The sequence below is a fragment of the Symphalangus syndactylus genome, chromosome 16, assembly GCF_028878055.3.
Source record: "Symphalangus syndactylus isolate Jambi chromosome 16, NHGRI_mSymSyn1-v2.1_pri, whole genome shotgun sequence".
Lineage (NCBI taxonomy): Eukaryota > Metazoa > Chordata > Mammalia > Primates > Hylobatidae > Symphalangus > Symphalangus syndactylus.
This window is the reverse complement of record NC_072438.2, coordinates 65720647-65748465: the sequence shown is the minus strand read 5'-3', so window position 1 is coordinate 65748465 and position 27819 is coordinate 65720647. Positions and strand designations below refer to the sequence as shown.

At 32.4% G+C, this 27819-nt stretch overlaps 1 protein-coding gene across 9 annotated transcripts in view; it reads right to left on the bottom strand.

The window, feature by feature from the left end:
• Positions 1 to 591: 591 nt before the first annotated feature.
• The window catches only part of RICTOR (RPTOR independent companion of MTOR complex 2), a 135104-nt gene continuing 107876 nt past the window's right edge, over positions 592 to 27819 (bottom strand). For 5 of the 9 annotated variants that reach the window (XM_055246624.2, XM_055246628.2, XM_063619538.1 and 2 more), the window contains 24 exons: positions 27458 to 27558; positions 25549 to 25714; positions 25164 to 25265; positions 24994 to 25040; positions 23019 to 23154; positions 22400 to 22599; positions 21817 to 21943; positions 21279 to 21443; positions 21056 to 21132; positions 20256 to 20334; positions 18204 to 18313; positions 17366 to 17453; positions 16059 to 16151; positions 15573 to 15679; positions 14797 to 15026; positions 12310 to 13318; positions 11954 to 12025; positions 9885 to 10062; positions 9097 to 9181; positions 8121 to 8354; positions 7527 to 7682; positions 7056 to 7179; positions 5479 to 5617; positions 592 to 5017 (listed from right to left, as the gene is read on the bottom strand). In XM_055246624.2, the coding sequence (XP_055102599.1) occupies positions 4943 to 5017; positions 5479 to 5617; positions 7056 to 7179; positions 7527 to 7682; positions 8121 to 8354; positions 9097 to 9181; positions 9885 to 10062; positions 11954 to 12025; positions 12310 to 13318; positions 14797 to 15026; positions 15573 to 15679; positions 16059 to 16151; positions 17366 to 17453; positions 18204 to 18313; positions 20256 to 20334; positions 21056 to 21132; positions 21279 to 21443; positions 21817 to 21943; positions 22400 to 22599; positions 23019 to 23154; positions 24994 to 25040; positions 25164 to 25265; positions 25549 to 25714; positions 27458 to 27558 (3900 nt within the window). In that variant the 3' untranslated portion in view covers positions 592 to 4942. The other 4 variants (XM_055246626.2, XM_055246625.2, XM_055246627.2 and 1 more) reach the window with 4 other exon arrangements.

Below are 27819 nucleotides of genomic sequence, written 5' to 3'. Positions count from 1 at the left end.
GCCTGGCCAAGGGGCCAACTATATTTTCAATGACATATACAGTGGAAGACATTGGGAAAAACGATATACAGAAATTTGCCAAACTATCCAAAACAAAATTTCTTGAAGTGAGACATACATTTTACCATATCTTATTAACAGACCCCAACTTTGACACTCAACTTTATCCTCCAGAATTGGTAATTTCTGTGGTATTCTCTTTTGCCAGTAGGTAGCTGTAGGTAAGCTTATCCAATCAGGGCAGTTTATGCATGAGAAATCAAACACCTTCCACAGAGAAGTCACCACTGTCATATCATCATCACTCATATTGTACATTATTTCCTCAAAAAATTCAGAGCTGTTCTATCTAAAGACTGACCCATTTTCCAAATCCCTTTAGATATTTAAAAAACTACAAAGATGTTTAATTATGAACTGTTTAAGAAGAGTATTACTTTAAAATATTTGTAACAGCCACTCTACATGTCTGTGGTACCTAAAAGTCACTTTTGCTTTGAGTCACGTGTGTCAGCATCAGCATTACAGGACTCAAATCAAGGCCATATGACCACTGATTATCTTAAGATTTCAAATAAAACAATGACAAAGTTTAAGAATTTTAAGTACATTTTATTAACAATGTATCCCTTTGATAAGATTATGCTTCAGGAGGCTTTTAATGCCCTTGACATAAACTATACACATTATACAAAAACAAGAAAATCACAACAAAAAAAATCAAAGTGAGCAAAACCATTTGGGGACAAATCTTATTTAAATTATACACAACTCAAATATTCTTACAGAAAAAATATAAATACTTTTTCTTTCTATGTTACAGTTATACAATATAAATCAGATTTCAATGTCTGTTCAGTGACCTACAAACACCAGAACCTCCAAATATGTAGCAGCGTATTACTAAATAAAAAAGAAAATCATGTGGTTAGAGAGCATTAAGTCTGAGATTTTTTCACAATTCCTTACCACTTTTCAAAAGTCATTTACATCATTTGTTTTACAATGCAGCTTTAGGGTTTCTGACAGGCATTTTTGTAACAATTACCTATAAAATTTTTCTCACTCCCCCTCTCTGCCCCAAGACTTTGCATTTTGTGCTAAATCAACCAAGTAGCAAAATTGAAAGGTATGCTTTTTTGGCATAAATTATATTTTTGAAATTAAATATTCTATAAAGTAAAACAAAATGTGCAATTTATGCATGCTGTGGTGTAGCTATCCGATACTTACATTACAAAAATACTCCAAACAGGAAAAAAGTCCACATTCTGTGAGTCATATAAACCTACTAGGAATGAAAAATACCCTGGAACTTGGAACTAAAAGAAGAAAAGAACGCTCCTAGAAAGATTCTCACAGATTTCAGTGTTCTTTGATAAGCACTGCTATTAATTTCACTGGTATGCTTTTAAATGAGATTCTCACTGTAATGACACTCTTGAGATTAAGATAGTAACAGTGTATTTTGTTAATGCAGAGACAATGGAGACTTTTCCTAACTTACATTTTGGAAAATCTGAAATGTTGGTTCATTCCAAATAGCTCCTCTAACAAAAGTCTCTCAATTTTACCTTTTCTTTTTTCCCCATGTTTTAATGTATTGTGAATCTGAGACAAAAGTGGAAGCATTAGACTAAAGGGGAAAAAACCTTACTTCCAAAGAACATTTCCCAAAGTAGTTTACAAAGTTCATCTCACACAAAATTAGCACCTCACTCTTACCATGCAAAAATAACTGTAGTTATAATTTGAATGACAGACAATTTGGTTTTTATTGCTTAATGATCTGTGCTTTAATGTGGGGATAAAAGGCATCCTCTGAATGGAATGAAATAACATTTTATATAAATAGCAGTAGGAAAATCTAAATAAGCATTGATATCCCACTGTTGAACACTTTGCTGTTGTGATATGCCCTGAAAAACTCAGCTTTAATTATCTCGAGCTCTAGATAAAAGAGCTGAAACCCATTAAAGTTGTCATTTCAAAACGACTTGTACACATTATAATAATGTATATACTTCCAAAGAGCCTCTTTTAATGTCACTGTCATATAGAATGTCCTTATTCTACTAATCGTTATTAGAAGAATTTTAATTAGGAAGAACAGACTGTTTCCCCCTTCCAATCTACCTAAGAATAAACAGGAAATAAAAGTATAAGAAATTTTAGAGCATATTTAATTATGAATACTAAATTTCTAATTTCCTTATTTATCAGTATTTACTTAGGCTGAAATCTGTTCTTGAAAAAAGTTCAATTAGAAATAACAATTCACTTTATGATTAGAAATTCACAGTTTACAACCAGCACAACTGCCCAGATTCCTCCCAATTATTCAATAATTACCAATAGTACAAATTTATATGGACTAAGATTAATCCTAAAATCTTTAAAAACTACAGTATTGACATTATTTTGGTATTCTATAGTCTGCAATATCTATTATTTATAGATGATTTTCTCAATTATTTCTATTACTGCTGATATCATTCCTAACCTCTTCTGCTATAATTTAATATTTTTAAACACCTAAGTTAATCACTTGGCACTGCATGTATTTTTCACCATAAAGTCTACTTTTTACAAACAAGTACTCAAAGAAAATGTATTAGACCTGTCAGTGAAATCATGGAGAAACCAAATAGCACTATAAATTTAAGCATAGACTTTTTTTTTTTTTTTTAGTATACTGATAACCACAAAGCTCTGAGTATCTCCCCAAAGTAAGTGATACAGGCAGATATGATAAGGTATACATACATATTTTTCAAAGTAACAGTAAAAAAACACAAAACATTCAGGCCAATACTAACTAAGCCTTATTTCAGGATAGATGACCAAGGTGGGGGTACAGGGATAGTGATGGTGGGGGAGGGTGGGTGTGTGTGTGTGTGTGTGTAAGAGGAAAAAAAAAATTACTGTTAACTTTTGAGGGATTAAACCACAGATTTTATACTCTATATTAACTGAGGTAGTGTTTAAAATGAATGTCTAAAATATGTTAATCCCATTATGAGTAAGATTACTACATTACTTCCTTTGGAGGTTTTAACCACTATTTGGTCTAGTAACTCTGACATTTGGTTCTCTGGAAAGGCAGTTTAGTTATCCAAGACCAAAGACCACGATGACAGGCAACGTTCTTAGAAGTACTGTTGACATTTAAATAAACACTTGGGTTCAGTGATAAAGTATAAAAAAATTATCTTCAATTGGATTTTATGAGAGAAAATCTGAAGAACCACTTTTCAACATAAGCAGCAGCTTACAGCCCTTATCTGCTTTGTTATAATGTAAGTTGCTACACAGTGCACATAAGAACAATTCACTGAAGTGCAGTCAAAGAGGTGTTATGAAGTGAGATGAAATGCTTCATCCCAACTGGAACTTTCAGTGCCAGTAAATAAATTTTTAAAAAAGTATCTCTGTGAGTTATGTTTTCTAGTTCACAGGGTTCTTTACAGAGATCTCAAAGAACAAGCCCATTTACAAAAAGGATCTGCATCATGGGAAAATATTAATGTTGCTATGACTGTGTCAAAACTGATGTGTAATTGTAATAAAAATGTTATACACAAATGAATTAAAAAAGAATCCTAATCAGTCCAGCTGGATTTTCTATTTCTATTTATATATAGATCTCAAAAAAGATAATCCTTTCATTTACAAGCATTCAAATGATGGCCATGCTATTTTTATATACAAATTTGCATATATGTTTAATTCCTGTAAAAAGTTCCAAATACCTTTAGACATATACAAATTAAACAAACAAAAACCTTGCCCTCATCAACTTCACAAATGGATAAAGGCAATTAATACACTCATAAACCCACCTACCACTGCATTTAGTTTGTGCAAAACAAAAACACTGATATAAAAATTAAGTTACTGCTGCTTTAAAATTTGGTACTTAAGGCTTTTCACTACAATTTTTCTTAATAACAAGCTTTATTAATGACTTTTTTAAGGAAATATGGCTCTTCTTTCCCCATGGAATGTGTAAATTGCAAGCAAACTTATCTTTTCCTCAGGTGATCCAAAGTATTATTTAATGCTTTCCTATCCTTTAGGTCTAAACTAACAGTGCTTGTTCAAGTTCCTGTTTAAAGCGATGAGATGGAAAATTGATGAAAGTGGAAGTCCATTGCAAATATATGCATTCTATAAATGGGAAATATTTTTAATTAAAATAAAAAATGATTTTTAAATTTTATTCCAGAACTGTAGTGAAAAACCTTAATTGGTTCATATATCCTGTAATAACACATTGCAACAAAATGAAGAGTTGGAAAACAAGAATCTTTATGCAAGTCTAGTAACATAAAAATAACTTATAAGTCCCGGGTTGCTGAGGCTCTTCTTTTGCTTTGAGGTTGTAAACCTCTGAAGTAGTGTTACAAACATTAAGAAAAACGTGAAAGGGCCAAAGTTCCCTCTCTAATACCAGCAGTTATAGCACACCCCATTGTGGTAACAGGATGCAGCCTTAGAGACACTGATTCCTGCTTTCCACAAATTAGTTAACAAACAAGGCATCTGTATATTTACCCTAAAAATAATTCAGAAATAACTTGTGAAGGGTGCTTCTGCATATCCCATTATTGTTCCACTGTCATTATGCTTTTAAAATGAAAAAAATAGAAAACTTATGTAGGTATTCAGTGCTTGGCTCTTGCATACAATGGTAACTAAAACTCTTAAAACTGTGGTAATGAATTATGAACCCCTCAAACGGCTCAACAAAAGAGAGCAGGAAGTTGTTTTGGTTAGGAAAGTCAGCAGTTCCAACTGTTCATGTACCAGTAACTGCGGAACAGTGTACAGAAGATACTCCTGTCTTTGCTGCCTAGTCAGTCATATTTTCTGAGGCTTTCAGGAAATCCACAAATATGAATATATATAGTATTTATCTATATCCATCATAAATATGAGGTCAGGATTCAGCAGATGTATCAACTATAGGTTGCTTTGGTGGTGTTGCCAACACAGCCTCTGCTTCTTCATGCATCTAGGGGAAAAATGGTGTATCATTAATGACTTTTATAAAAATAGATGATATAACACATTTATATAAATATCTAATTTTTTTTTTTTTTTGAGATAGGGTCTTGCTCAGTCTTCTCAGGATGCAGCGCAATGTTGCCATCTTTGTTCATTGCAACCTCTGACTCCTGGGCTCTTATGATCCTCCCACCTCAGCCTCCCAAGTAGCTGGGAATACAGGCACATGCCACCAACCTCGGCTAATTTAAAAAAAAAAAAAAACAAAATTTGTAGTGACACAGTCTCACTGTGTTGCCCAGGCTGGTCTTGAATTCCTGGGCTCAAGCAATTCTCCCGCGTTGACCCCACAAAATGCTGGGATTGTAGGCATGAATCACCGCACCCAGCTATAATCTGTATTTTAATTCAATTCAAACACAGAATTATTCTTGGAAGATCAATTTGAGAAGTACTAATCATACTTACTTGTAGAAACTGTACATCTTGAAATAATTCTTGTATGAACCTCCGACACGGAAGTCTGAATGTGCAGTGTGACAGCAAATGGGAAACCTCAGAGTAAAGGCATATGTCATCAAATGTTTGAGGATACTTCTCCTTAATTCTAAAATAAAAGATTATGGTGTGATGAAAACTGTAATCATGATGTATCTATTTTTCCTCCAAGGTATCACTTACTTTAAAAATAGATTTCCCTACAGATATGGATTAGATGGCATACTTGGGGTGATGACTTGAGAATATAAAATATTAAATATTCCTGTCACACACTGAGACATTCTGAGTTTGGGTTTTTTAAAAAATGATTATCAAAACCTGAATACTTCTTGTAAAGTTGAAGCATTTTTTTCATTGGCATGAGAAATTGCAAAATATATTTATCAGCCTAGGATGATTAAAATATGTTCAAAATTAAGTTTTAAAATAGAAATACATCTTTAAAGTTAAGTTATTAACATCCCTGACTGGGCTGTTTCTTTGGATACTTCAAATAGCAGCTTTTAGCTAGGAGAGCACCTCAGAATCAGCTGGGAGTTGGGTGGGTGACCAGTTAAGGGCCCGCTCCCAGAGCTCCCGGCCCAGAGGTCTGCTGTGGGACCCTGATACCTATGTAGGACCCCAATACCTGTATCACCCTTTAAAAAAGCCCTACAGCTGGCCGGGCACGGTGGCTCATGCCTGTAATCCCAGCACTTTGGGAGGCCGAGACTCCTGAGGTCAGGAGTTTGAGACCAACCTGGCTAACCTGGCGAAACTCTGTTTCTACTAAAAATACAAAAATAAGCTAGGTGTGGTGGTACACACCTGTAATCCCAGCTACTCGGGAGGCTGAGGCAGGAGGATCGCTTGAACCCGGGAGGCAGAAGTTGCAGTGAGCTGAGATCGCGCCACTGTACTCTAGCCTGGGTGACAGCGCAAGACTCCATCTCAAAAAAAAAAAAAGCCCTACAGGAGACCCTGAGGTGCATTTCTTTTGAGAAACACTGCTTTAAATAAAAAGAAAAAAATTAAACCAAGAAAATATGACTTGTTACATGTAAGCCCACTTTCCTCAAACTTTTTGGTCTCAGGAGTTACTTTCTTAAAAATTACTGAGGACCCAAAAAAGCTTATTTTTGTGTGGGTTATAGCCACCATTAACTACTATATTAGAAATTAAACTGAGAGAATTTCCTAACATGCATTAATTTATTTTAAAAATAAATCCATTACATGTTAACATATATTTTAATAAAAATAACTATTTTCCAAAAGTAAAAAAGTGAGAAGAGTGACATTATTTTACATTTTTTGCAGATCTCTTCAAAAGTCTGGCTTAATAGAAGATAGCTGGATTCTCATACTTGCTTCTATATTCAATCTGTTGCCATATGTTGTTCTGGCTGAAGTATTAAAGAAAATCTAGCCTCACACAGGTATGCAATGCAGTTTAGAGCTACTGATGTAAGTTAACTAGCCTAACTTTTGAAGTATTTCAAGTATCTTTTCTCAACTTAAAAAACAGAATAAACAAATAATACTTATGCACATAGTTTACTCACGTTAAAAGCCCAGTCTCATGACATTTAGTTGAAACTGAACTACTCAAATTAATGACTAATCTTAGAACTTCTTTTCGAAGGAGTATACGGCACATTGGTGTATCATCTGGAATTGTTTTAACACCTGAAAAGATTTCAGGGAGGGAGAAGTTAAATATTAGCTATATCACAACAAAAATGAATAAAACTCATGAAATTTATTTTTAACCTTCACCTAAAGACCTAGAGATCAATTATATATGATCTGCCAATCATTTTGGGAGCAAAACTCTAATAAAAGCAGATAGCTAAGAGGCTCTATGTCAGTGGGTGATACAGGTGCAATATTTAACAGTGTTAAATTGCTTCACTAAAATGGACGTTATTATTGTTTTGAGACAACTTTAATTTACAGTATTTATGAAAAACAAAACAACCAACTAGTAAGAACAGTTTTACTAACAGTGATTGGATTTGAATCTGAAGACTCACCTAGTAACAATTCTGTGCTTTTGGTGCTGCTAGCTGAGCCTTCTTGAGACACCCCATCACTGCATCCAGAAATCCCCGAAAACTTAGAGGGAACCACTTCTAAGGGATTATGGATAGTCTGCTCACACCAATCAGAATATGGAATATCTTGAAAGTCTGAAGAAAAAAATAATTATTTCAATTAAAGCACCATAACGGCTTAATTCCTGTGCTTACATTGCATACTAAAAAGAAATAATATAAAATAACATCTTCTCTAATATATACCAATATACCAATATGCAATATACCAAACACTTCCAAAACTTTTTTCCTCATAGAAAATGAAAATAACTATAGCATGCAAAGGGCCTGGACAGGCCTGTTCACAGTGGAAAAGACCTAGTCCAGGGATCTGTCAGACTCAGGCCCCACTGTGACGTGGAACCGCGAGAGGATCAGCATCTCAGCATAACATAATTTGGCATATCATTGTGCTGCAACTCACCAGCTGGGAAACTCTGAATTAGAATACCAAAAAGAAATTTGGAAAAGTAAACCAGAGAACTTTTAGTCATCACTAGGTTTTTCTGAATGTGGGACATGATCACTTACCTGAATGACTACATATTGCACTCAGTTGGTTGCTGGGCTGGAAACCCAGAATTTCAATACAGACACAATAAAGGCAGTTATCATCTGTATGTTCCTGTAGTCCAGTGTCTTCTGTACTTTCTAAAAACAGAGAGGCATCTGAATGGATTGAATTCATTATTTCCGTAAGACTCATCTGCTGTCGTAGCAAGTGAAAAGAATTTTTTACAAGACCTCCAGTTCCAGATGGAAGACCTGTGCATAAGTAAATATAAAACATAATCCAATAAAGATAATACTTTTCAAGGTACCTTAAATTACATGAAATTTTAAAGAAAGCTAAAGCACATTTTATGACTCAAAATCTAACTGGAAAGAAAAAAAGAATAATTTGCTTTAAATTATAAAAATAAGGAAAGCCAGCAGATGTTTGTTATTTTAATATAGTGTTTTAAATACAAAATGGAAAATTGAGATTATATAATACATCATTTCAATTATCATCAATATTTGCCTAAAGATATGTAATAATTCTAAGTATAAAGAGGCATTTGTTTAAAAAGTCACTAAGAATATAAAGCTATAAAACCTGTGGCTTATATTTACATATTAAAATATAATAGTTCGAAACAAAGAAAGACCGTGTATTTTGTAAGTACATTTCTCTCTCCTTACTCTAAACAAACAGCTATTTCCTGGATCTATGAGGATTAGTGTTATACATTGTTCATGTGCTACTTTTAAAAAACATAAACAACTAATTTGGTTTTTATTTCCTTGAAAGGTTGAGTACTTCATTGAAAACACTAAGTCCCTCACATATACACAAAAATGTGGTTTAATTTTAAGCTGACTTTAACAATTGTTTTGGTATAATTTTAAAGTTGATCCAAAAGGGAGTCTTCCTAAATTTTTAGTGTTATCCTATTAGAAAGAACTAAGAGTTTTCTTTTTAATATAAAGAGGCATCTCACAAGTACAAAGCACAATGCATTACCTCCTGCATCATGGGCAAATGCTCTTGCACCTCGATCATCATGTGGTGGTATGTTTTTTGTCTGAAAATAGGGAATATCCTTTACCTAAAAAAGATATAAACCATGGTAAGTCCTGCTATAAAAATAAGCCCACTTTATGAAAACTGGCAAAATTAAACAAAATAAAATTAAAATAGAATTACCATAGTATATGAACCTATAATCGAGTTTACTGAAGGTTCAACTACCAAAACTTAACAAAATAACCCAAAAAGTCCTTATTATATTCTTAGTGACTAAATGGACGTTATTTTAGTGTTTATCTAAAATGTCTTTAAACTTCTAAGAAAATGTGTTCTTTAGTACTATATACCATCTAGAGATCTGTGGGTATCTCCTGGGATTAGGATCACCTTAGATTACTGGGTACCACATGTGGCTACCTTTTATGGGATAAATAGGAATGAGGATTTAAAAATGAGGTATAAGTTAAATGTGACTAAAAAACAAGTTAGGAATTTCATAAATTTCTACAGAGAATATATGGATAAAGAAATCAAATGAGATACTGATTTAATATGGGAAGAGAGGGAAGGATAATGTTCTAAGGACTAAATAAAAGAGTACAGAGTAGTTGAAAAGGGCAAAATAATTTTAATCGTAAAGTTTCTTTAAACAAAATGGTCTTAAAAATCATGCTGCCCCAAACTGGTGCCCACTCTAAATTATGATTTCTAGTAAGCAGTTACAGAATACGAAAAAAATAGGAAACCAACTCATAGGAAAACAATAAAATGTATGATAATACCTGGAATATATCATTTATATCCACTGGGAGAGCAAGACCAATGTAATCATCTGAACCCCCATATGTGGCACTGGACACCATGGACCTCACTGAGGAGGATCGTTGCAGGGTATTTTGATTAATAGGACTCAATAAATCTTCTTTATCTAATGATGCATAACTTAAGGCTTTCATGAACCTATAAAACCATAAAAAAAACCACCTGCATTAGTTTCTTGATCTGTAATTTTAATCATATGAAGAAATAACATATATTCCTACCTTCATAAAAGACAAGTAGCTAGTCATGTATTAAGCAGTGTCATCTTGTTTACTGGGAACACATAAACACTTTAAAATATTAGCTGTTATAGACTGCTATGTAAAAAGGTCACCAGTAATGTTGATAGTTACCAAAAACAACTGTTACGGTCTCTCAGGTAAAGGTGAAAAGGTGGGCAATTAGAATAACTTTCAACATCTAGAAGTAAAAAAAGAAACTGACCTCAACAGTCAGAGCATGGTCCAAGGACTATCTTCATAATCACTTGAGACTACCAGATTTGGCATTTATGTAAGTAAGGATATGGGTATTAACTCTATTTAATATTATATTTATAAAAAATGAGATCAATTACATATCATTATTTGTGTGATAATTACCTTAATGACTTCGTTATCAACATAAGATTTATGTAGCACACAAGACAGACACGAGCAAAATGGTCATTTATGACAAGAGATATCCTTGTAAAAAGCACTGATATTTCCACAATGTACTCCTTACTACTACAGATTCCATAACAAATATGATACACTGACATTTCCATAAGATACATGTTTCTTACTTATGCAACAGACATGCTAAAATATTTACTTGGTATCTGCTGTAAATATACAAGGCACTATGCAAGGTTCCACATTTATATACATTTATATGAAGATATTTTTGTTTGGAAAACCAAGTCTTTAAAATGTACAAATGTAGCCTAATATTAAATCAAAATTATTTCATAAAACACACAAAATAAATGCTTTCTAAATAGTAGCTATTAAGATTATCATAGCAAAAACCATGCTCCTTATTTCCACCCAAAAAACGCTCTTTCAAACTGTAATCTGTTACATTTATTTGATTCCATAATAAAACTCTTCAAGGATTACTGGAGTGGGAGGAAAACAATTATTGGATTATTTCCCTTCCCAATTCCTATTTCAACTAGTATAGCTCCCTTTCTATCTACCTATTGGGTTTCCACAGAAATCTTTATGTGAAAAAATAATTTCTCTGCTTAAAAAACAACAATACAAAAGTTTACAACCACTGATCTAGTGCAATCTCCACCAGATGAGGTAACTGAGGCTTAGGAATTTTCAAAATTCATGAACTTTAATGCATAGATTTGTAACAGTGAGCTGTTGAGAAGTTTCCCTGGCTTTGTCCTGGACAAAGTTGCCAAAGCTAGTGAGTTCCAGATAGATGAGACATTGCTGCACAAATTCTTAAATCCTGTAAGGGTACATAATTCATCGTCTGCTACCAGGAAACCCTCTATTAAATGTGTTAAGCATTATTGAAACAAAACTGCTTAATGTTATTAAGAATAATGTAAGGGCTAGATGGATTACATTAAATAACTACCAATGATGATGATAAAAATAATAGCTAACTTTTATTGAGTGCTTAATATGTGCTACAGTATTCTAACATATATTGTTGACATATAAGTACTTAACATATATTAATCCACTTAAATAAATGTAAATGAATAATTTAAAACTAAGGAAAGTTGTTTAGAAGCATTTGGTCCAACCACAAAAATTATAGGTACAAAATTTTTTTGCAGCAAATACTGTATATCTTTTACAAGTAAAATCTAAACTGTTCACTTTAACTAGCTTGATATAATCTAAATATGGTATAGAAATCCCTACTGAGTCATGAGGACCAAGTAATTCATTTAGTGTTTATTAGGTTCCTATTTAATAATCACAGCTACTTAAAGTGAAAATAATTTCACTGTAATTTTCAGTTATCTTTTTAAAAAAATAATAAAGAGGTCAACTTTTGGAGCCTTAAATTGACCTACCTGAAAAGGTTGTTTGTTATTGTAGGTCTTAAGCTCCTGATTCCCCCGACATGCTTCTTTTTAAAATCGATCCTTGCAGAAGCGAGAAATAAATAAAAAAAAGCTTGTGACTTGTATGTCCTTTGCAAAGCATGTATGTTTATTTTCAGGGCCTATAGGATTTTCTTCCCCCCTCGCAGCTGCAAGAATCCATTTCAAGTCATATCGGGTAACAAGGAGCTTATAGCCTACCATAGTAAACAATTATAATAGGTCAGTTATGAGGCTCACATAGTGTAAAATCTGGCTAACATTTTGTATTTAAATCTATTAAAATGCAACCATTATTGGTCACTTCTAAACATATATTTGCTCACCTGCTTGGTGTTAATCTGGACTCAAAACTGTTGGCCTTCATGGTGATGGTATCAGTAAATAGCACATCTTTTGCTGGAGATGCCAAAGCTTCGGAGTGAGATAAGGATGGATGCATTCTTTGTTGCTGTAGTCTTTTCAGTGTAGCATAGCCAAAAGCATCTCTAGAACTTGTGTAACTAAAGTTACAATCTGCTAGACTTTTAATTGTAGCAATAGAGGGTGCTTTAAGGGACTGTGCTCTTCTAGGAAGCGTATGGGAAGAACCTGGTGGCACCAGGGACACCGAATTTGATTTGGAGAGAGACAGATGGTTAGACTGTGGCGTCAAATAGTGGCTTGTCTTAATAGTTTTAGTACTTACCACAGTACTCATGCTTCCACAGTCTGTGTCCATAGTTGTAGCATCTACACCTACTGTCTCTCGTGAAGGACTTGAGCTCATTGAACTTATGCCACTTGTTGTAGTGTCTGTATTAAAACTTTGGCTACGTATCTTCATATGTGAGCTCGTTGAACTTTCTACTACTAACCTCTCTCGGCTTGTATTTTCTCTGTGATTCTCTGTACCAAAATTCTTGGTGAATTTTAAGTCATTTTCTCCAATGCTTGGTGTACTACCAGTGTCTTCAATGTGTTTATTCCCCATAAATGAAGTCTCTAATTGTAATGTTTTCTGTACAGTGGATATGGGTGTAAAATCATCACTATGATTAAAATCAACACTGGGCTCCGTAAGTGTTCTGATGCGCCTGTTGCTTGTCTTACTTTCAGATGATAATTTCCCTCCTTTTGGATCACTGCTACTACGATGTTTTTTGTTAGGCAAAGTAAGTGAATTTAAGATACGATTCTTCACAAGTTTGCTAGAAGCAAAGAAAGGGAATGAATTTTTATCCTTTATGGGTCCAGATCGGTCATAAAATGCTGGCTCTGTATCTTCGTTGATATCAAGGAAAAATGTACTAGTAGAGCTGCTGCCAAACCGGTCATCCTCCAATATGAACATACCTATGATTGAAGGATCAATTAATAAAAGCACATATAAAATGACAAATTCATGATAACTATTAGTGACATCACATTTCAGGAAATTTTTTTTTTAGTCATCTAGAGGAAAAAATTTAAAAATAAATGGTTAAACCATTCAGCTACATGAAAATATCTTTCTTGAAACCCAGAGTTGGGACTTGAATAAAATGTAAAATTACGTAACTTATGAGAATCTCCCGTTATTTCCAAAGAAAACTTATTATAAGACCCACTATGGCACAGGTTACATGAAGTTTCTTTTGATTCTGCAAATATTCAGGATGAAATTAAAGGGAAAAAGGAGACTTGACCATGGATGCTTACTCAATTACTACAGATTCCTAGTGGTTCATCTTTAAATTACTATAGGCAGGAGAAATTCATCTTGTAAGAAATGAATTCCCAATCTTAAAATATACTTACAGAGAACCAAGTGGTAACATTTTAAATTCATGTTTAAATTATGTTTATTTCTCATTTTACCTTAGATACTAAGAAACTCATTAAATTTAGTGCCCAATTCTACTAGAAGATGCAACCCAGGTGAGTGCCTAATGACATCTATAGGATTTTTCTTTTATTAACTTTTCTGTTGAATAATTACAAATACTTCAAATATATTTTGAAAGAAGGTAAAAGAAAATCCTAAGTGAACTTGCATACTGCATTACCATTTCTATATTTTGTCAATTCTAAGATGTACACTTTTCACATTTAATCCCTTCTATTTTCACACAGAATCTGATTCTAGAATCAATATGCATCTTGTAATAGTAGTATGTCCTAGTTTAGTAAGCAGCACTTTTTCTTTCTTCTTCTTTTGTGGTACATAAAATATTGGCATATTTCATAATCCATAGCATCTCAGATTTGGTGAAATACACAGTCTGATAAGGCTGACACTATCTTCTTAAAAAGAAGAATCATGCCTTAAATTTTGTACACCTAACACCACTTAGCACAGGACTTAAAACCACAAGTCATTTTATATATAACTATTTTTGTTACTCTTAACAATTTCACATTTTAAAATTTAGTGCTTCTCTCAAAAATGAAGATGTGAATATATTATCTGTTAAAAATATATTCTGGCTCAACAATCTTGATATCTGAAAAATGAGTAAAAAGATTAAATAAAGAAGGTAGACAAATAAATACTTATTATATTTGTTTCTTTTCTGTCAAAAAAAGGAGGACTGGTTCTTCTGGCACATGGCTTATTACATAACTGTAGGAATTCCCAAAAGCTACTTTAGAATATAAGGAGAGAGAACAATGTAAGCTGGTGATTATACTCTGTGTTATGAAAATATACACATTCTCCAAGAGGCTATTATTGCCAAATAATTATCTTAGACAAAAGCAAATTACAAATGTAACAAATACATTTAAATTTTAAAATTTAAATATAAATGTTAACATTGGCTAACTTTATATGAACCTGTCAGGATACTCACTCGATGGCACAGATTCACTTTCACTATTATGTCTAGAGCTGGTTGACTCTGAGTTCAAACTTAGAGTGCTTGGGATAGATGAAAGCTCATTACAGAGTTGTTCCACATCATCTGGAACCACTGGCCACAGATGTTTGCGACTATGCCTCACAGCATCCCAGTTGTGACATTTTAGAATATCACAGCCTTGTTTGGTTTTAGCTATGAGCCCAAGTACATATACACAGGTCCTGTATATAAAAGATGCAGTAAAAACAGTTATAATTCCAAGCTGAGATTTCTTAAAGCAACCACAGATTAATTTGCTCTATGTACTTTGAACTTTCTCTAAAACCTACCAAAATGGTTTTGTTTGTGGAAAAAAAAAGCTTATTAAGACTAGTTAGGAATAAATTAGCTGCAATAAAAAACAAGCAAACCTTCCCAATAAAAATAGTAATTACAACAAAATAAAAAGAACACAATGCAATATGAGCGAAAAAGATATATTAGCTTTTCTAGTATAAATCTAGAACAGCTGGGCTATTGGAATACTGGAATATCTGTACAACACTATGCCTTACCTGTTACCTACTAGATAAACTTCAATATCATAATAAAAATCAAATTATAGTAGTAAACAAGGAGTTCATTTAACAGTTAATAATCTCGTATCATTAGAATTTTCAGTGGATTAACAGTTATGCATTGCACTTAATCATAAAATACTTTCCCCTAACATCCATTTGTGAATAACAATGTCTACATTAGAAAAATTTCTGAGTTAAATGACCTACCCTCTGATGGAAAGAACTTCACACTGTTTTGCAAGTTTTAGTATATCTGGAATCACGTTTTCTTCCTGTAGCAAATTGAGACCCCAATTTGATGAGCCGATATTTCCCTGAAAGAAACGAAATCACTTACATCAAATATATTTATAAGAGTAACTATTTCAAAAGATTTGGAAAGCTACCAAGAAACAAATTTAACCTCATCTCTGAGAGAGAAAAAATGTAAAAGCCTCCTCACGTAAAAAACATTAGGCATGAATTAATTCTAGTTGTCTTAGCAACAAAACGAAAGTCACGAAACTAATAGTTCAACCATCTATTCTTCAATATAGAGATAATACACTTAAATTGGCAGGAACAATCCAGTCTTAAATATTAATCTAAGAAGTAGTTCCAAAGAAAACAATATTTATCTATTTAGTATAAATGAAAAAAAAAACTGAAAAATCTAAAAATTGCGAAGATCTTACAGAAGTGTTTATTACAAACCAAGGCCCAAAGAGATGCTTTCAGTTTTTTAATTTCTTCCCACTTATCCAAATCTGGTGTACGAACATTACGACAGAGTTCTGTAATAATATTCTGGAGAAAGAAAAAAAAATACCATGAGTAATAATATATTTATGTATTTAATATATTCTTATTGCATCATAAAACCAATATAATGTTCGTTGTCATTTTTGCATACTTAAAATTCTAAATAATTTTATGTAAAATTTCTTGAGAAGCAGCATTAGGGCAGGGGTTCTGAATTCACGTTCTAGAATTATCACTTATCAACTGCATGGCCTTGGGCAAGTTACTTCATCTCCCCATCCTTTGATTTCCTAATATCGAGAAGAGTGATAATAACATTTGCATCATAAGGTTTCAGGATTTAATAAATTATTGCACATACAGTGCTTATCAAAGTATTTGGCACTTAGTATTACTAAATAATCATTCTTTAAAATAGAAAGTAAATTAGTGCTTAGGTTTTATCATACTATGTAAGTAGTAACACTGAGAAAATCATTTAAATTTTTAGTGAAATTTTCAAATGTTAATATGAAAATATTTGTCCCAACAGTTTTCACAGATGTAATATAAAAACACATGAAACTATAGAGTACCTTTATGCAAAACTTTGTGCTCTTGAGATGAATACTGATACAAACGGGAACTAAATTGTTAAATAACTATCGTTCTGTCACATAAACAAATATTCCTATAACTATTTATTTCTAAAATAAGAGAAAGGTTACATTTATTGAAAACAGTTGCATGACGTATTCAGAACCATAAATGCGGTGTATGTATTATAACTCAGAGAACAACTGCTTGCCTATGCTTGCTACATTCCATGAAGTACACGAAAATAAAATGTGCTCACAATCGGCAACTTTGAATTTATTGCTCGGCAAGGATAACTTAATCTGTATCAGGTTCAGTTTAATTTCCCAATGAGTGGAAGAAAAACTCAGTTTTTCAGTACGTTTTTGGAGATCTGAATTTCTCCAATAAGCTCTAAGAAAAGAACTCAGATCTTCATGGGATTGCTTATTCTACATAACAAGTTAGTTATTTGAAAGGTCATACACAAGTCAGTTAATGCATTGCAAGGCCATTAATATTTCTCAGGTTAATAAATATAGAATGCCTAAGTCAATTACAAAATAGATGAATTTAAAAGCAATTACACCACTGATATTAAAGCTTTTGAGAAGTTTTTGCAAAGGTAATATTTTAGCAATGTTAAGATTTTGTTTTTTTTTTTACTATTGTAACTACTTAAAATAAGTGAATTATGTTTTTACCTGTACTTCCAACAAATGGCAGCCTGTTTTATGGTGTACTAGTTGTCCATAAAGGTGTACAGGCAGGTAGACATGAGGACGCTGTAATCTAGTATAATAAAGATGATTACTATATCTCTTGGCTAATTTAAATATGCTAATTAGAAAAGAATTTTAATAAATATTTGATAAATAAAATTAGATACAACTCTCCAGCATAAATAAAAATATGAAAGTAACAAGGAATGAGGATTTCTTAGGTAAAATATAGGCTGGGCATCCCTAATCCAAAATGATCCAAAATCCAAAACTTTTTGAGCACTGACATGACACTGTAAATGGAAAATTCCACACATTAGAATTTAATGCAAACTATTTCATACACAAAATTACTTATAACACTGCATAAAAATAAGTTTAGGCTACGTGTATAAGGTGTATATGAAACAGATTAATTTCATGTTTAGACTTGGGTACCATTTCCAAGATATCTTGTGATATATATGCAAATATTCCAAAATCTGAAAAAATCTGAAATGCGAAACATTTCCGGACTCAAGCATTTTGGATAAGTGATGTTCAACCTGTAACAGTTTATCAGATCTCAAAGCACTGGTAAGAGAATCTAGGGCTAGAAATACAGACTGGGGTGCCAGCATGGAGTATATGTGAATGCGTTATCAGTAAGGATATTCAACATGCTATGAATGCCACTGAATTTTTGAGCAATTAATGCTGCGCATTAAGATTCTTCCTATATCATGTAAGAAGCAGAATGTACAAAACTCAGAAATGTTAAAAATAATTTATGATGAACTAGTTTTAAATCTGTAATTGAGAACTAGCACTGGGTACACACCTTTGGTTACTCCGACGAACATAGTTATCACCATCAACAGGCTTCCGATAAGTAGTAAGTGCTTCATTGAGTTGTTCCTCAATCAAGTCAACATATTTGGAGTTATATTCCTAGAGGATGATATTGTTTTAATTGCACATAGTATCACAATGAGTCACTAAATTTAGAATATGTCAGATACTTAGCAAAGGGTAGACAGAGGTATTATGAATGCAAATGTTCTATCATATCCATAAGCTTTTGGCTCAGGTTTCAACTAGTACTATATACTAATGACCCCCATATCCGCCATCTTCCTCACAAATCTGAGCTCCACATCCACATTTTCAAGCCATCACTTGGTTATTGCACAGACAATGCCAGTTCAACATACTGAAGAATCATTATCCTAATCTTAACAAACCACTTTTTATAAATGTGATCTCTTAATAGTGATCCATTATATATTCAGTCATTAAATTAGAAACCTTATGAGCCAAGTTGGACCTCTTATTTACTGTATCCAATCAGCCCACAAATTCTGTCCATCTTATTTTGAAAATGCCCAGAAAATGTGTCCTTATCTATTCAACCTAACTACCAGTGAAGTTCAGGCAGTCATCAATTCTTGTTTCTAAACTTGTGTCAATATTCCCAGACTTTCCCTTCAATGATCAAAATTCCACCTCTCCACTGCAACCTGTCAGATTACTAAAGTACAACTCTGATCACTCTTTAAAAGCTGTTAAGAATTCCCCACTATATATACAATTGAAATCCCTTAGGATGATATAATATGGCTTACTAGGCCTTTTACAATCTACCTTTAATTTACCATTCCAGCCTCATCTTGCCACTCCACGCTTATCTTAGTTCCAACTACCTTGGAATATGACTTTCTTTATAAGTCTATAATGTTCCAATGATCTACACAGCTTTATTCTGCTCCTTCTTCCGTGGATAGCCTTCTTCTAATTTATTTGCCTACTTACTCCTCAAGACCATTTCAAGTATCACATCTACTGCGCCTATCCAACATTTCTTCTGATAATCCCTAAGGCAGAATCATTAATCTCTCCTCTGTGTTCCCTTATACCTTGCATATAACTTTGTTATAGCTCTTATATTTTATGCTATTTTCAAGCACTGCACCAATATTCTAAGCAATTTTCTAATACTATGATTTGTATAATAAATTTTATTATGACGATTTAAATATCTTCTAGGAAACAAACCTATCACATCTTGTCTCGGTTCTACAATTCATCAAATACTAAAAGACTTCATGCCTTAAGTTGTATGCTTCAAAGTTTTAGTCCATTTAAGGAGTATCTCTTATGAAATATGGTTCAATACAGACACTATAAAAGAATCTGTAACTGTTAACAAAAAAGAGAAAACAGGATAACTGATCTGAAATGATGAAAAATCTAAAAATCATTTATATTGGTAAAGATCATTTTGACCACGGGTTTCCAAGATGCTTTGATGACTTATAATACTTCAAACAAAATAATGAAGCCACAGCAATCACCAGCTAAAGAAAAGCTAGAAAAGTTGTTTCATATCTTCAAACTACTCCCTTCTTAGCAGGTTTCCCTATGACAGCAAGTTCATTCTCAGATTTAGGTAAAGTAGTATCCTAAAGTAAAGTTTAACTAAATGATTATATCTCCTTGGGATTTCAATCTCCCTTCATTTAAAAAAATTATTTTAGTTTTAGCTTAAAAGGGCTCATGCAAAGTTGTAGGCCATATTAAGGGACCCAAGAATGAAAGAAATGATAAAAAGGCCAAAAATTAGATTATAAAATCAAATGAGTTGAAAGTCAAATTTCAACAGAATGAATACAGTCAACAGTTCAGAACAAAAGAAATAACTGTAGTTTAAAAAAATGTATAACTATAAATATTAGCAATTATGCAGAATTTAGGACTCAACTTGATATTGATGTTTAAATATTTAACCTTATTAATTTCAAAACACTGATATAAAAAACCATCCTCTAAATTCACAAATCAATTTCAGAAGATAAAAACACACAAATTCAATCTTATTCAAATAAGAAGTTACCTTGTGCCACTTTTCCAACTGTTTTGCTATATAACCTCTTTCATTCAGATAGGAAAATCCTTTTGGAATGGAGAGAAATCTGCAAATTAAAACAAGCAATAATTTAACATTGAGTCTGGCAAAAAAGTATCTTAAGAAGCCAAAATAACTAAAATTTAAAAAAGTATAAGGAGCTAAAAGACTTTAGGAATAGTTCGTTCCTAAAACTAAAAGGTCAACTATAATTTATTATAACTTCAATTACAAATAAATTTTCACAATCTTTGCAACAACACGCGAACCCAATCACAATAAAGAAAATGTCAGCCAGGGACGGTGGCTCATGCCTGTAATTCCAGCACTGTGGGAGGCCAAGGTGGGTGGATCACCTGAGGTCAAGAATTCAAGACCAGCCTGGCCAACATGGTGAAACTCCAACTCTACTAAAAATACAAAAAATTAGCTGGGTGTGGTGGCGTGTGCCTTTAGTTTCAGCTACTTGGGAGGCTGAGGCAGGAGAATCACTTGAACTTGGGAGACAGTGGTTGCATTGAGCCAAGATTGGACCATTGCACTCTGGCCTGGATGACAAAGTGAGGCTCTGTCCCAATAAAAAAAAAAAAAAAAAAAAAAGGAAAATGTCATGAAAAGTATGAATAGACCAAAAAAAAAATTAAAAAAAAGAAAAACCCAAAACAATGAAAAGACAATGTTTCAATATTAAAAGGTAAACTCTTTAGCGTATTTCCCATTTGGATTTGAATCTATCTTTAAAATACACTGCCAAAGAACACAACAAAAAAACATAACTGAAAATTTACCTCAGGAGGAGAAGCAAACCCTTGTCTCCGAGGTGGGATAACGCTGGTTTCATCTGAATGAGAGCATGAAGATTGGCCTAAAAGAGATTATCATTATTTTTTACAATTGTATAAAAACAGGAAAATTTTTAGTTCCAAAATGCCTATTATATCCTTTTACAAAACTGTCAAATGAGTATTTCAAAAAAATTTAAGTATTAAATTATAAAAAATGAACCTTTACCTTGTCTTCACATGCTTCATCGAGGATATCAAGAGCTTCAGAAGAAATCGTTTTGTTTTTATCATGTAGCTGGGTCACTAACAACTCAATTCCCCAATTATTAAAGAATTCAACATTAGCTCTCAATAATACCCTTAAATGTTTTGTTGCATAGAGTCTGCAGGCCTATAAAGATAAATGAATACATTAAAAAAAAAAAAAAAAACTTCACCATAAATAGCCTATTTGATTTTATTTTGGGATAGTCCTGCTACTTGAAAAGGGAAGAATGCCTGGAACTGGTGGTCTAGCTCTTGATATGAATACTTTTTTGGTTCTTGTAAAATAAAATACTACCCTTTCTATCTAGCAGCTTCTTCCCCGTGATATAAAAACATGAGTACTATATGCAGTTCCTTGGAGAAACTAAAATTTTAAAGTAAACTCAATTTCCATATCATATTCTTAGCACTTAAAATTAATTTTACTTAGCCCAAAATTCATAAAGTAGTGAATTAATTGGTTATAAAAATAATTTTACTGGCTATGTTATACTCACATCAGTAGCTGCAGTTAAAATTTTGGAAAGGATGACTCTAGCCAATCCATCTCTGCTATAGTCCAAGCTAGAAACAGTAAGTTTTAGCAAGTGATCTTGGTTTTTCAAGGAGCAAAGATTAAGAAGACTTAAAAGAAAAAAAAATAAGAAAGGTTAAAAGAAATTACTATATTGATATATTAATTAAACAAATATTTTTTCCAGCTTTACTGAAGTATAAATGACAAATAAAAATTGTATTATTCAAGGTGTATAACTTGATTTGATATACACATACATTGTGAAGATTACCACAATCAATGAACACATCAATCATCACACACAGTTACTATTTTGAATGCTGGAGTGGGAAGAGCATGAAGTCAATTCAATGTATATTTTTAAAATTCCTAATATAAACAAGCTTTTCGGAAAGGAAGCATTTAATAACAACAATTTTAAAAAGAATATTAAAGCAAAGATAATGCTAATTTAAAATAAAACTTAACCAAACACATGTATACAGACTAAAAAGCATACCATATCTAACTACATTAAAAATAAAGTTCATGTATCTATTGCAACAAAATCTAGGAATGCTCACCACTGAAATACACTGCATTTTTCCAGCATTTTAACTCCATGAGGGTGGCAAGAAAGTGTTCCAATAAATAAAAAGTAGTGTTGACTAAGGGTGGTCAATAAACCATTGTTTTGAAGACTTCTTTCGGGTTTCATTCCAGATGAAGCATTGAGCCACTGAACAATATCCTTTACTAGATCTTCTAAGTATCCTTGCCCATCCTAAAAGTAAATACATTGTGATATTGTGAGAAAAGCATTCAAAATCTGTAATTGGAAAATCAGCTTCAATCAAGTACAAAAACTTAATAATAATGATGAAGTTACCAATAATAGCTATCAATCAGTGAGCACCTATTGTTTTTTAATCCACTTCAACACAATGCTGCATGGAGATGATATTATTCTCCATTTTACAGAAGAGTAAACCAGGTCTTCTAGAGGGCAGATAACTTGCCCAGTCTCATAACTAGTGACTAAGTCGGGATTCAACTCTAGGTCTGGGATCATTTCCTATGTTTCCAAATACAGCTTATGCATATTCAGAAATAAAAGCAAAACAGAAGGTGGAAACAGAGGGAGGGTAAGGGAAGCAAATTCAATAAAAAACATTTGCTCTGGAAAATATTCAGAATGCCCACCTCTTCAGATTCAAGAAGAAATTCTGTAAACTGGCAACCTACAACCGTGAGCTGTTTGGCCTTGGCAAAATCCAGATCCAAGTTGGCATATAATTTACTGCTGGGCTTGTAAAAATAAAGTAGTCTCCGTACAAACCTAAAATCAAAACACAAGTAGCAACAAGGTAAGAAATGAAGCAATTATTTTAGAATATTAACCATTACTTAGGACATAATAAGACTTTCAGAATATGTTTTGGGTCTGAACCATTGGGATAAATGGCAAGAAATGTATTAAAAGTGGTTGGTACATGATATGGTCTGCCTGTGCCCCCACCCAAATCTCATCTTGAATTGTAGTTCCCATAATCCCCATAATGTTGTGAAAGGGACCTCATGAGAGGAGATAAGATTATGGGGGCAGTTACCCTTATGCTGTTCTCGTGATAGTGAGTGAGTTCTCACATCTGATGTTTTTATCACCAGCTTTTCCCCCTGTGCTCTGTACTTCCCTCTCCTGCTGCCATATGAAGAAGGATACGTTTGCTTCCCTTTCTGCCACAATTATGTTTCCTGAGGCCTCCCTAGCCATGTGGAATTGTGAGTCAATTAAACCTCTTTCCTTTATAGATAATTTCCATATTATCTGTAGAGGCAGTTATAAATAACTGCCAGTCTCAGGCAGTGATTTATAGCAGCATGAGAATGGACTAATACAGTACATTTCATACCAAAAAAAAACCCAAAAACCAAACAAACAAAAAACCTTCATTTAAAAAAATATCTCTGTGGAGTAAGAATTTTATGGTGAGATGGTTAGAAGAAAGATGCTAGCCGGATGAATGCATATTTAACATAGCTAGAATATAAAAATTGGATAAATGAGGATGTCACCTGAACTTAAATTTTCTTCTACTGTATTCATGAAGAACCTTGTCCCATGGCTCAATAATGTTCTATTGTTAAGATAATTGTAAGATACTACACTATGATTTTGTTGGTTTTTCACAATTAGGCAAAAGGTCAAGCATAAAAGTTGCAATTTAGGCCAATGAATTTATAGACATAATTTATGATCTTTCAACATTATATCTTTCAACATTATGTTCTAAGCTTCTACTGAATTTAGTTCAGTTCAATTTCATGCACTACAATTCAATCCAATAGAGGTGTCCAATCTAGGAGCTGGGAAAACAAAGTTGAGTAAGACATCATCTGTGTTCTCAAGGAGTATAAAAAGTCAGTACTATGCTTTTATATTTCAGTGCAATTTATAAGTTATCTTCATTTCTTAAAATTTTTATAGATATTAGGTTACATATCATGAATAGAGAATGCAATCAAATAATAATGTTAATGACATCAATTTCTCAAACATACTAAGGACCTCTTTCTGAGATCAGCAGTAATAGCTGGTTAGTCTAAACTCAGGAGTAAAAACATATGGGTGTAATGAAGAACAGCATCGTAGCTTAAAGTGTTCTTCACGCTACAAACATTTGCACGGGTTACGGAAGGTGTGGTTAAAGAGAATGTAAACAGCAGTTATAATGGATAACTCCAAAGTCAAACAGGAATAAAAGTTGTATATTAAAAATATAAGTCTTTATTATGTCATCCTCATATGTTAGGGCTAAGACCCACTATACAATTGATATTACCCCAATTTGAAAAACTTTTATCTCAACTACTTCATCTATTCCACAACTAAAAGCAGAATGTAAATAACTAGAAAAATGCACTCCAGCCTGGGCGACAGCGAGACTCTGTCTCAAAAAAAAAAAAAAAAAAAAAAAAAAATAACTAGAAAAAGAATTTGCTAATATGTTTTGGTTATAAAATAAGACTATATTAAAAAACATATGAGTACCTATTGAAGAGAAATTGTTAAAATGTATGTATATGTCTTTAAAATTATTACATATTTTAACAGGCATTAGGCCTAATATCCATATTTAAGTTCTTTAAATTTAAATGCAAAATAGTTCTTACATACCTGTGTAACTGTTCATCTTTATAGTTTCTTAGATTTACATTTGGCCACTAGAAAAACATAATATGTTATATTACATATGCACTTATCAATTCTCAAACATATAAGATAATTACGTTATAATTAATAATAAAATTAAAGACAAGCCATTACCATGAAGTATCTTTTCATACCTTAAGAATGGTCCCTATAAGATTCCAATTCCATTCAAGATTCTCTTTATGTTGAAGGACTTGGCTATCTCTAAGGTTAATTAAAAGAGCTTCCTCTGTATCCTAAAATCATCAGAAAGTAATAAGAAAAATTAAGGCAAACTGTCCTCATATCAGAAAACTAAGTTCGAATTTGAAAACCTGAAAGGCAGCTTTTCCATTTAAGGATAGATCAAGGTTTTTTAAAGTTATAAAAACCCATCTCCAAATTATAAAACTCAGAAGCCATCTGAAAATTCATATGCATGAAGAAAAGTGTAAACTCAAACACATGCATACTAAAATCCAGTGGTTAAGGAATTAACATGTTGTTTTTAAGTTGAAAATCATGATTTCATGTCAGCACCTTAAGAACAAATATATCTTTCTGAACTCGGAGATACTGATCCCGTTTCTGGTGTGTTGCAATTGCTTTCTGAATAATGTGGTCTAAATGAAGACTATAAGGCTTAGGTCCTCGTTTCTTCATTTCATGGAAGCGTTTTAAACAGTTCAAGGCTGCACTGGCTCGCCTAATGAGAAAAACAATTCAATTAATACAACATAATTTAAGAGATTACCTTGGTAAATTATTAAAGCTTATGTAAGTTCAAGGCTAGAAATTATTATTGATAAAGTAAATTATTTCATCAAATTTGGAGAGATAAATACAAAAAATAAACAACACTACTGATTTATATAAAGACACACTGATTATTTAGATGCAATTGAACATGTACTTACTAAACTTTTCTTCTATGGTGGTAGGTATTTTTTGTATATTGGTTTTAAGAACGCCTACAAGGTCAGAAACCTAGTTTTCTATATTTTCTTATCAAAGTTTTAAAGCTTTGCTTTTCACATATAAATCCTTAATCGGCCTGAAATTTATTTTTGTTTACGATATGAGGTTTAAATAATTTCACTGTACTCCCATATGGATAATCAATGATCCCAGTATCAACTGAACAGCCTCTATTTTCCACATTGGTCTGTAACTGCAAATGGTATATTTTTATAAATTATATTTAATTCTTTGTGGTAAATAAAAGCGCCATTTTCAAGAATTTGGTGGCAAGTCTCACCTTCAGAATTTCTAGTAAGTAGAATTTTTAAATATTGGGATGTGCTGACTGAAAAGTATTTATCAATAAAGAAAGCTTACTGAGCTAAACATAAAACTATTTTAAGAGGACTATTCTTACTGGAATTCTGAAGATAAATTTGAATTCCTGATGAACCCTGGAATTTGTGGCCATAATCTAACCCAGAGTTTAGGTCTATCAGGTATTGGGAAAGTATATTCTTCCATCATGAAACTACTAATACAAAAGCTAAAAGCTACTATTACTGATGTAAGCCTAGAGACAGAACTGAGATAACTCCTAATGCCCTCAGTTTATAAGACAACTTTGGTCTGTTAAATAGTATTTCCAATGGCAGAATGAAAATTAAGATTATTAAGTGTACTTTATTATAAAAGCTAAGTAAACTTTTCAAAAATGTACTATAACTCTTAACAAAAATACATAGTTTTGAATAGCTAAAAAATTCCATTTCACTAACATCAAGCAAAAAAATAAAATGGTCCATATACGTTTCTGATCATAATAACAAAATAAAAAAACAACCACAAAAAGACATTCCTAGCCTAGATATAAACTTTGCCAAGTCAAACTAAGTTCCTTCTAGCACTTCCCAATTGAGCCCTTCCATCATTACCTTTTATATATATTTTATTATTAGCACTGGAATTCCAGCAGAGCTACAGTTGTATTATCATAATTTTGTTTGTAAATTCTATGTTTGCAGTATCTCCTTTAGTATCAAGAGTTCAGCTTATTGCTATGTGGCCCAGTAGTACTTGTTACTAAATTCCAACATTTTTAACCATGCAAGTAAAATAATATATTAATACTGTAAAGCTTTATTTGAAATAGTTCATAGACATAAAAAAAAAGAGCCAGAATTGCTGCTCATGACATAAAGGAGTCCAAAAATCTCTCAGCTAACATTTTCAGTAATATGATAACCATTCTATATCCTTGTCTACAAACATGCTAGAAAAAAGTGATTTTATTATACTATTAGTATTTTGTAGCCTAAAAAACACATTATTAAATATTTTTAGAACTATTAATTTTTCCTTTAGCAAATTCCTTAAAAGAATTTCCCACTATAACCTATCCATACTATTTTTTTTAAAAGAAGAGACAATAATCTAATTCGATATTAAATACATCAAACAAAAGCTTTGCTAAAGCTCTGATACTTACAGTCTCTTTTCCTTGGGGATATCAAAGGATGCAGCCATATTCATTAGGGTTGGCAAGCAGTGCAAATGATGGCTATGTGAATGAGGAAGAATTGTGTTTGCCTAAAATGAAGCATAACATTTTACATGAGTTTTCAGAAGTAGAAATAGTTTATGTTGTAGATTACCTGCATATATAATGCTGTATTCAAGACTATTACAAATTCTGAGGTTTTACTCATAAAATTAACTTATTTTCTCAATACATGCTTATTTATATTTTTATCATATCTATAATACTTTCAACAAGGATGAAATATACAGATACACACATATTAACATAACCATTAAGTTTCATAGATTCTTTATTATAATATTATGGTT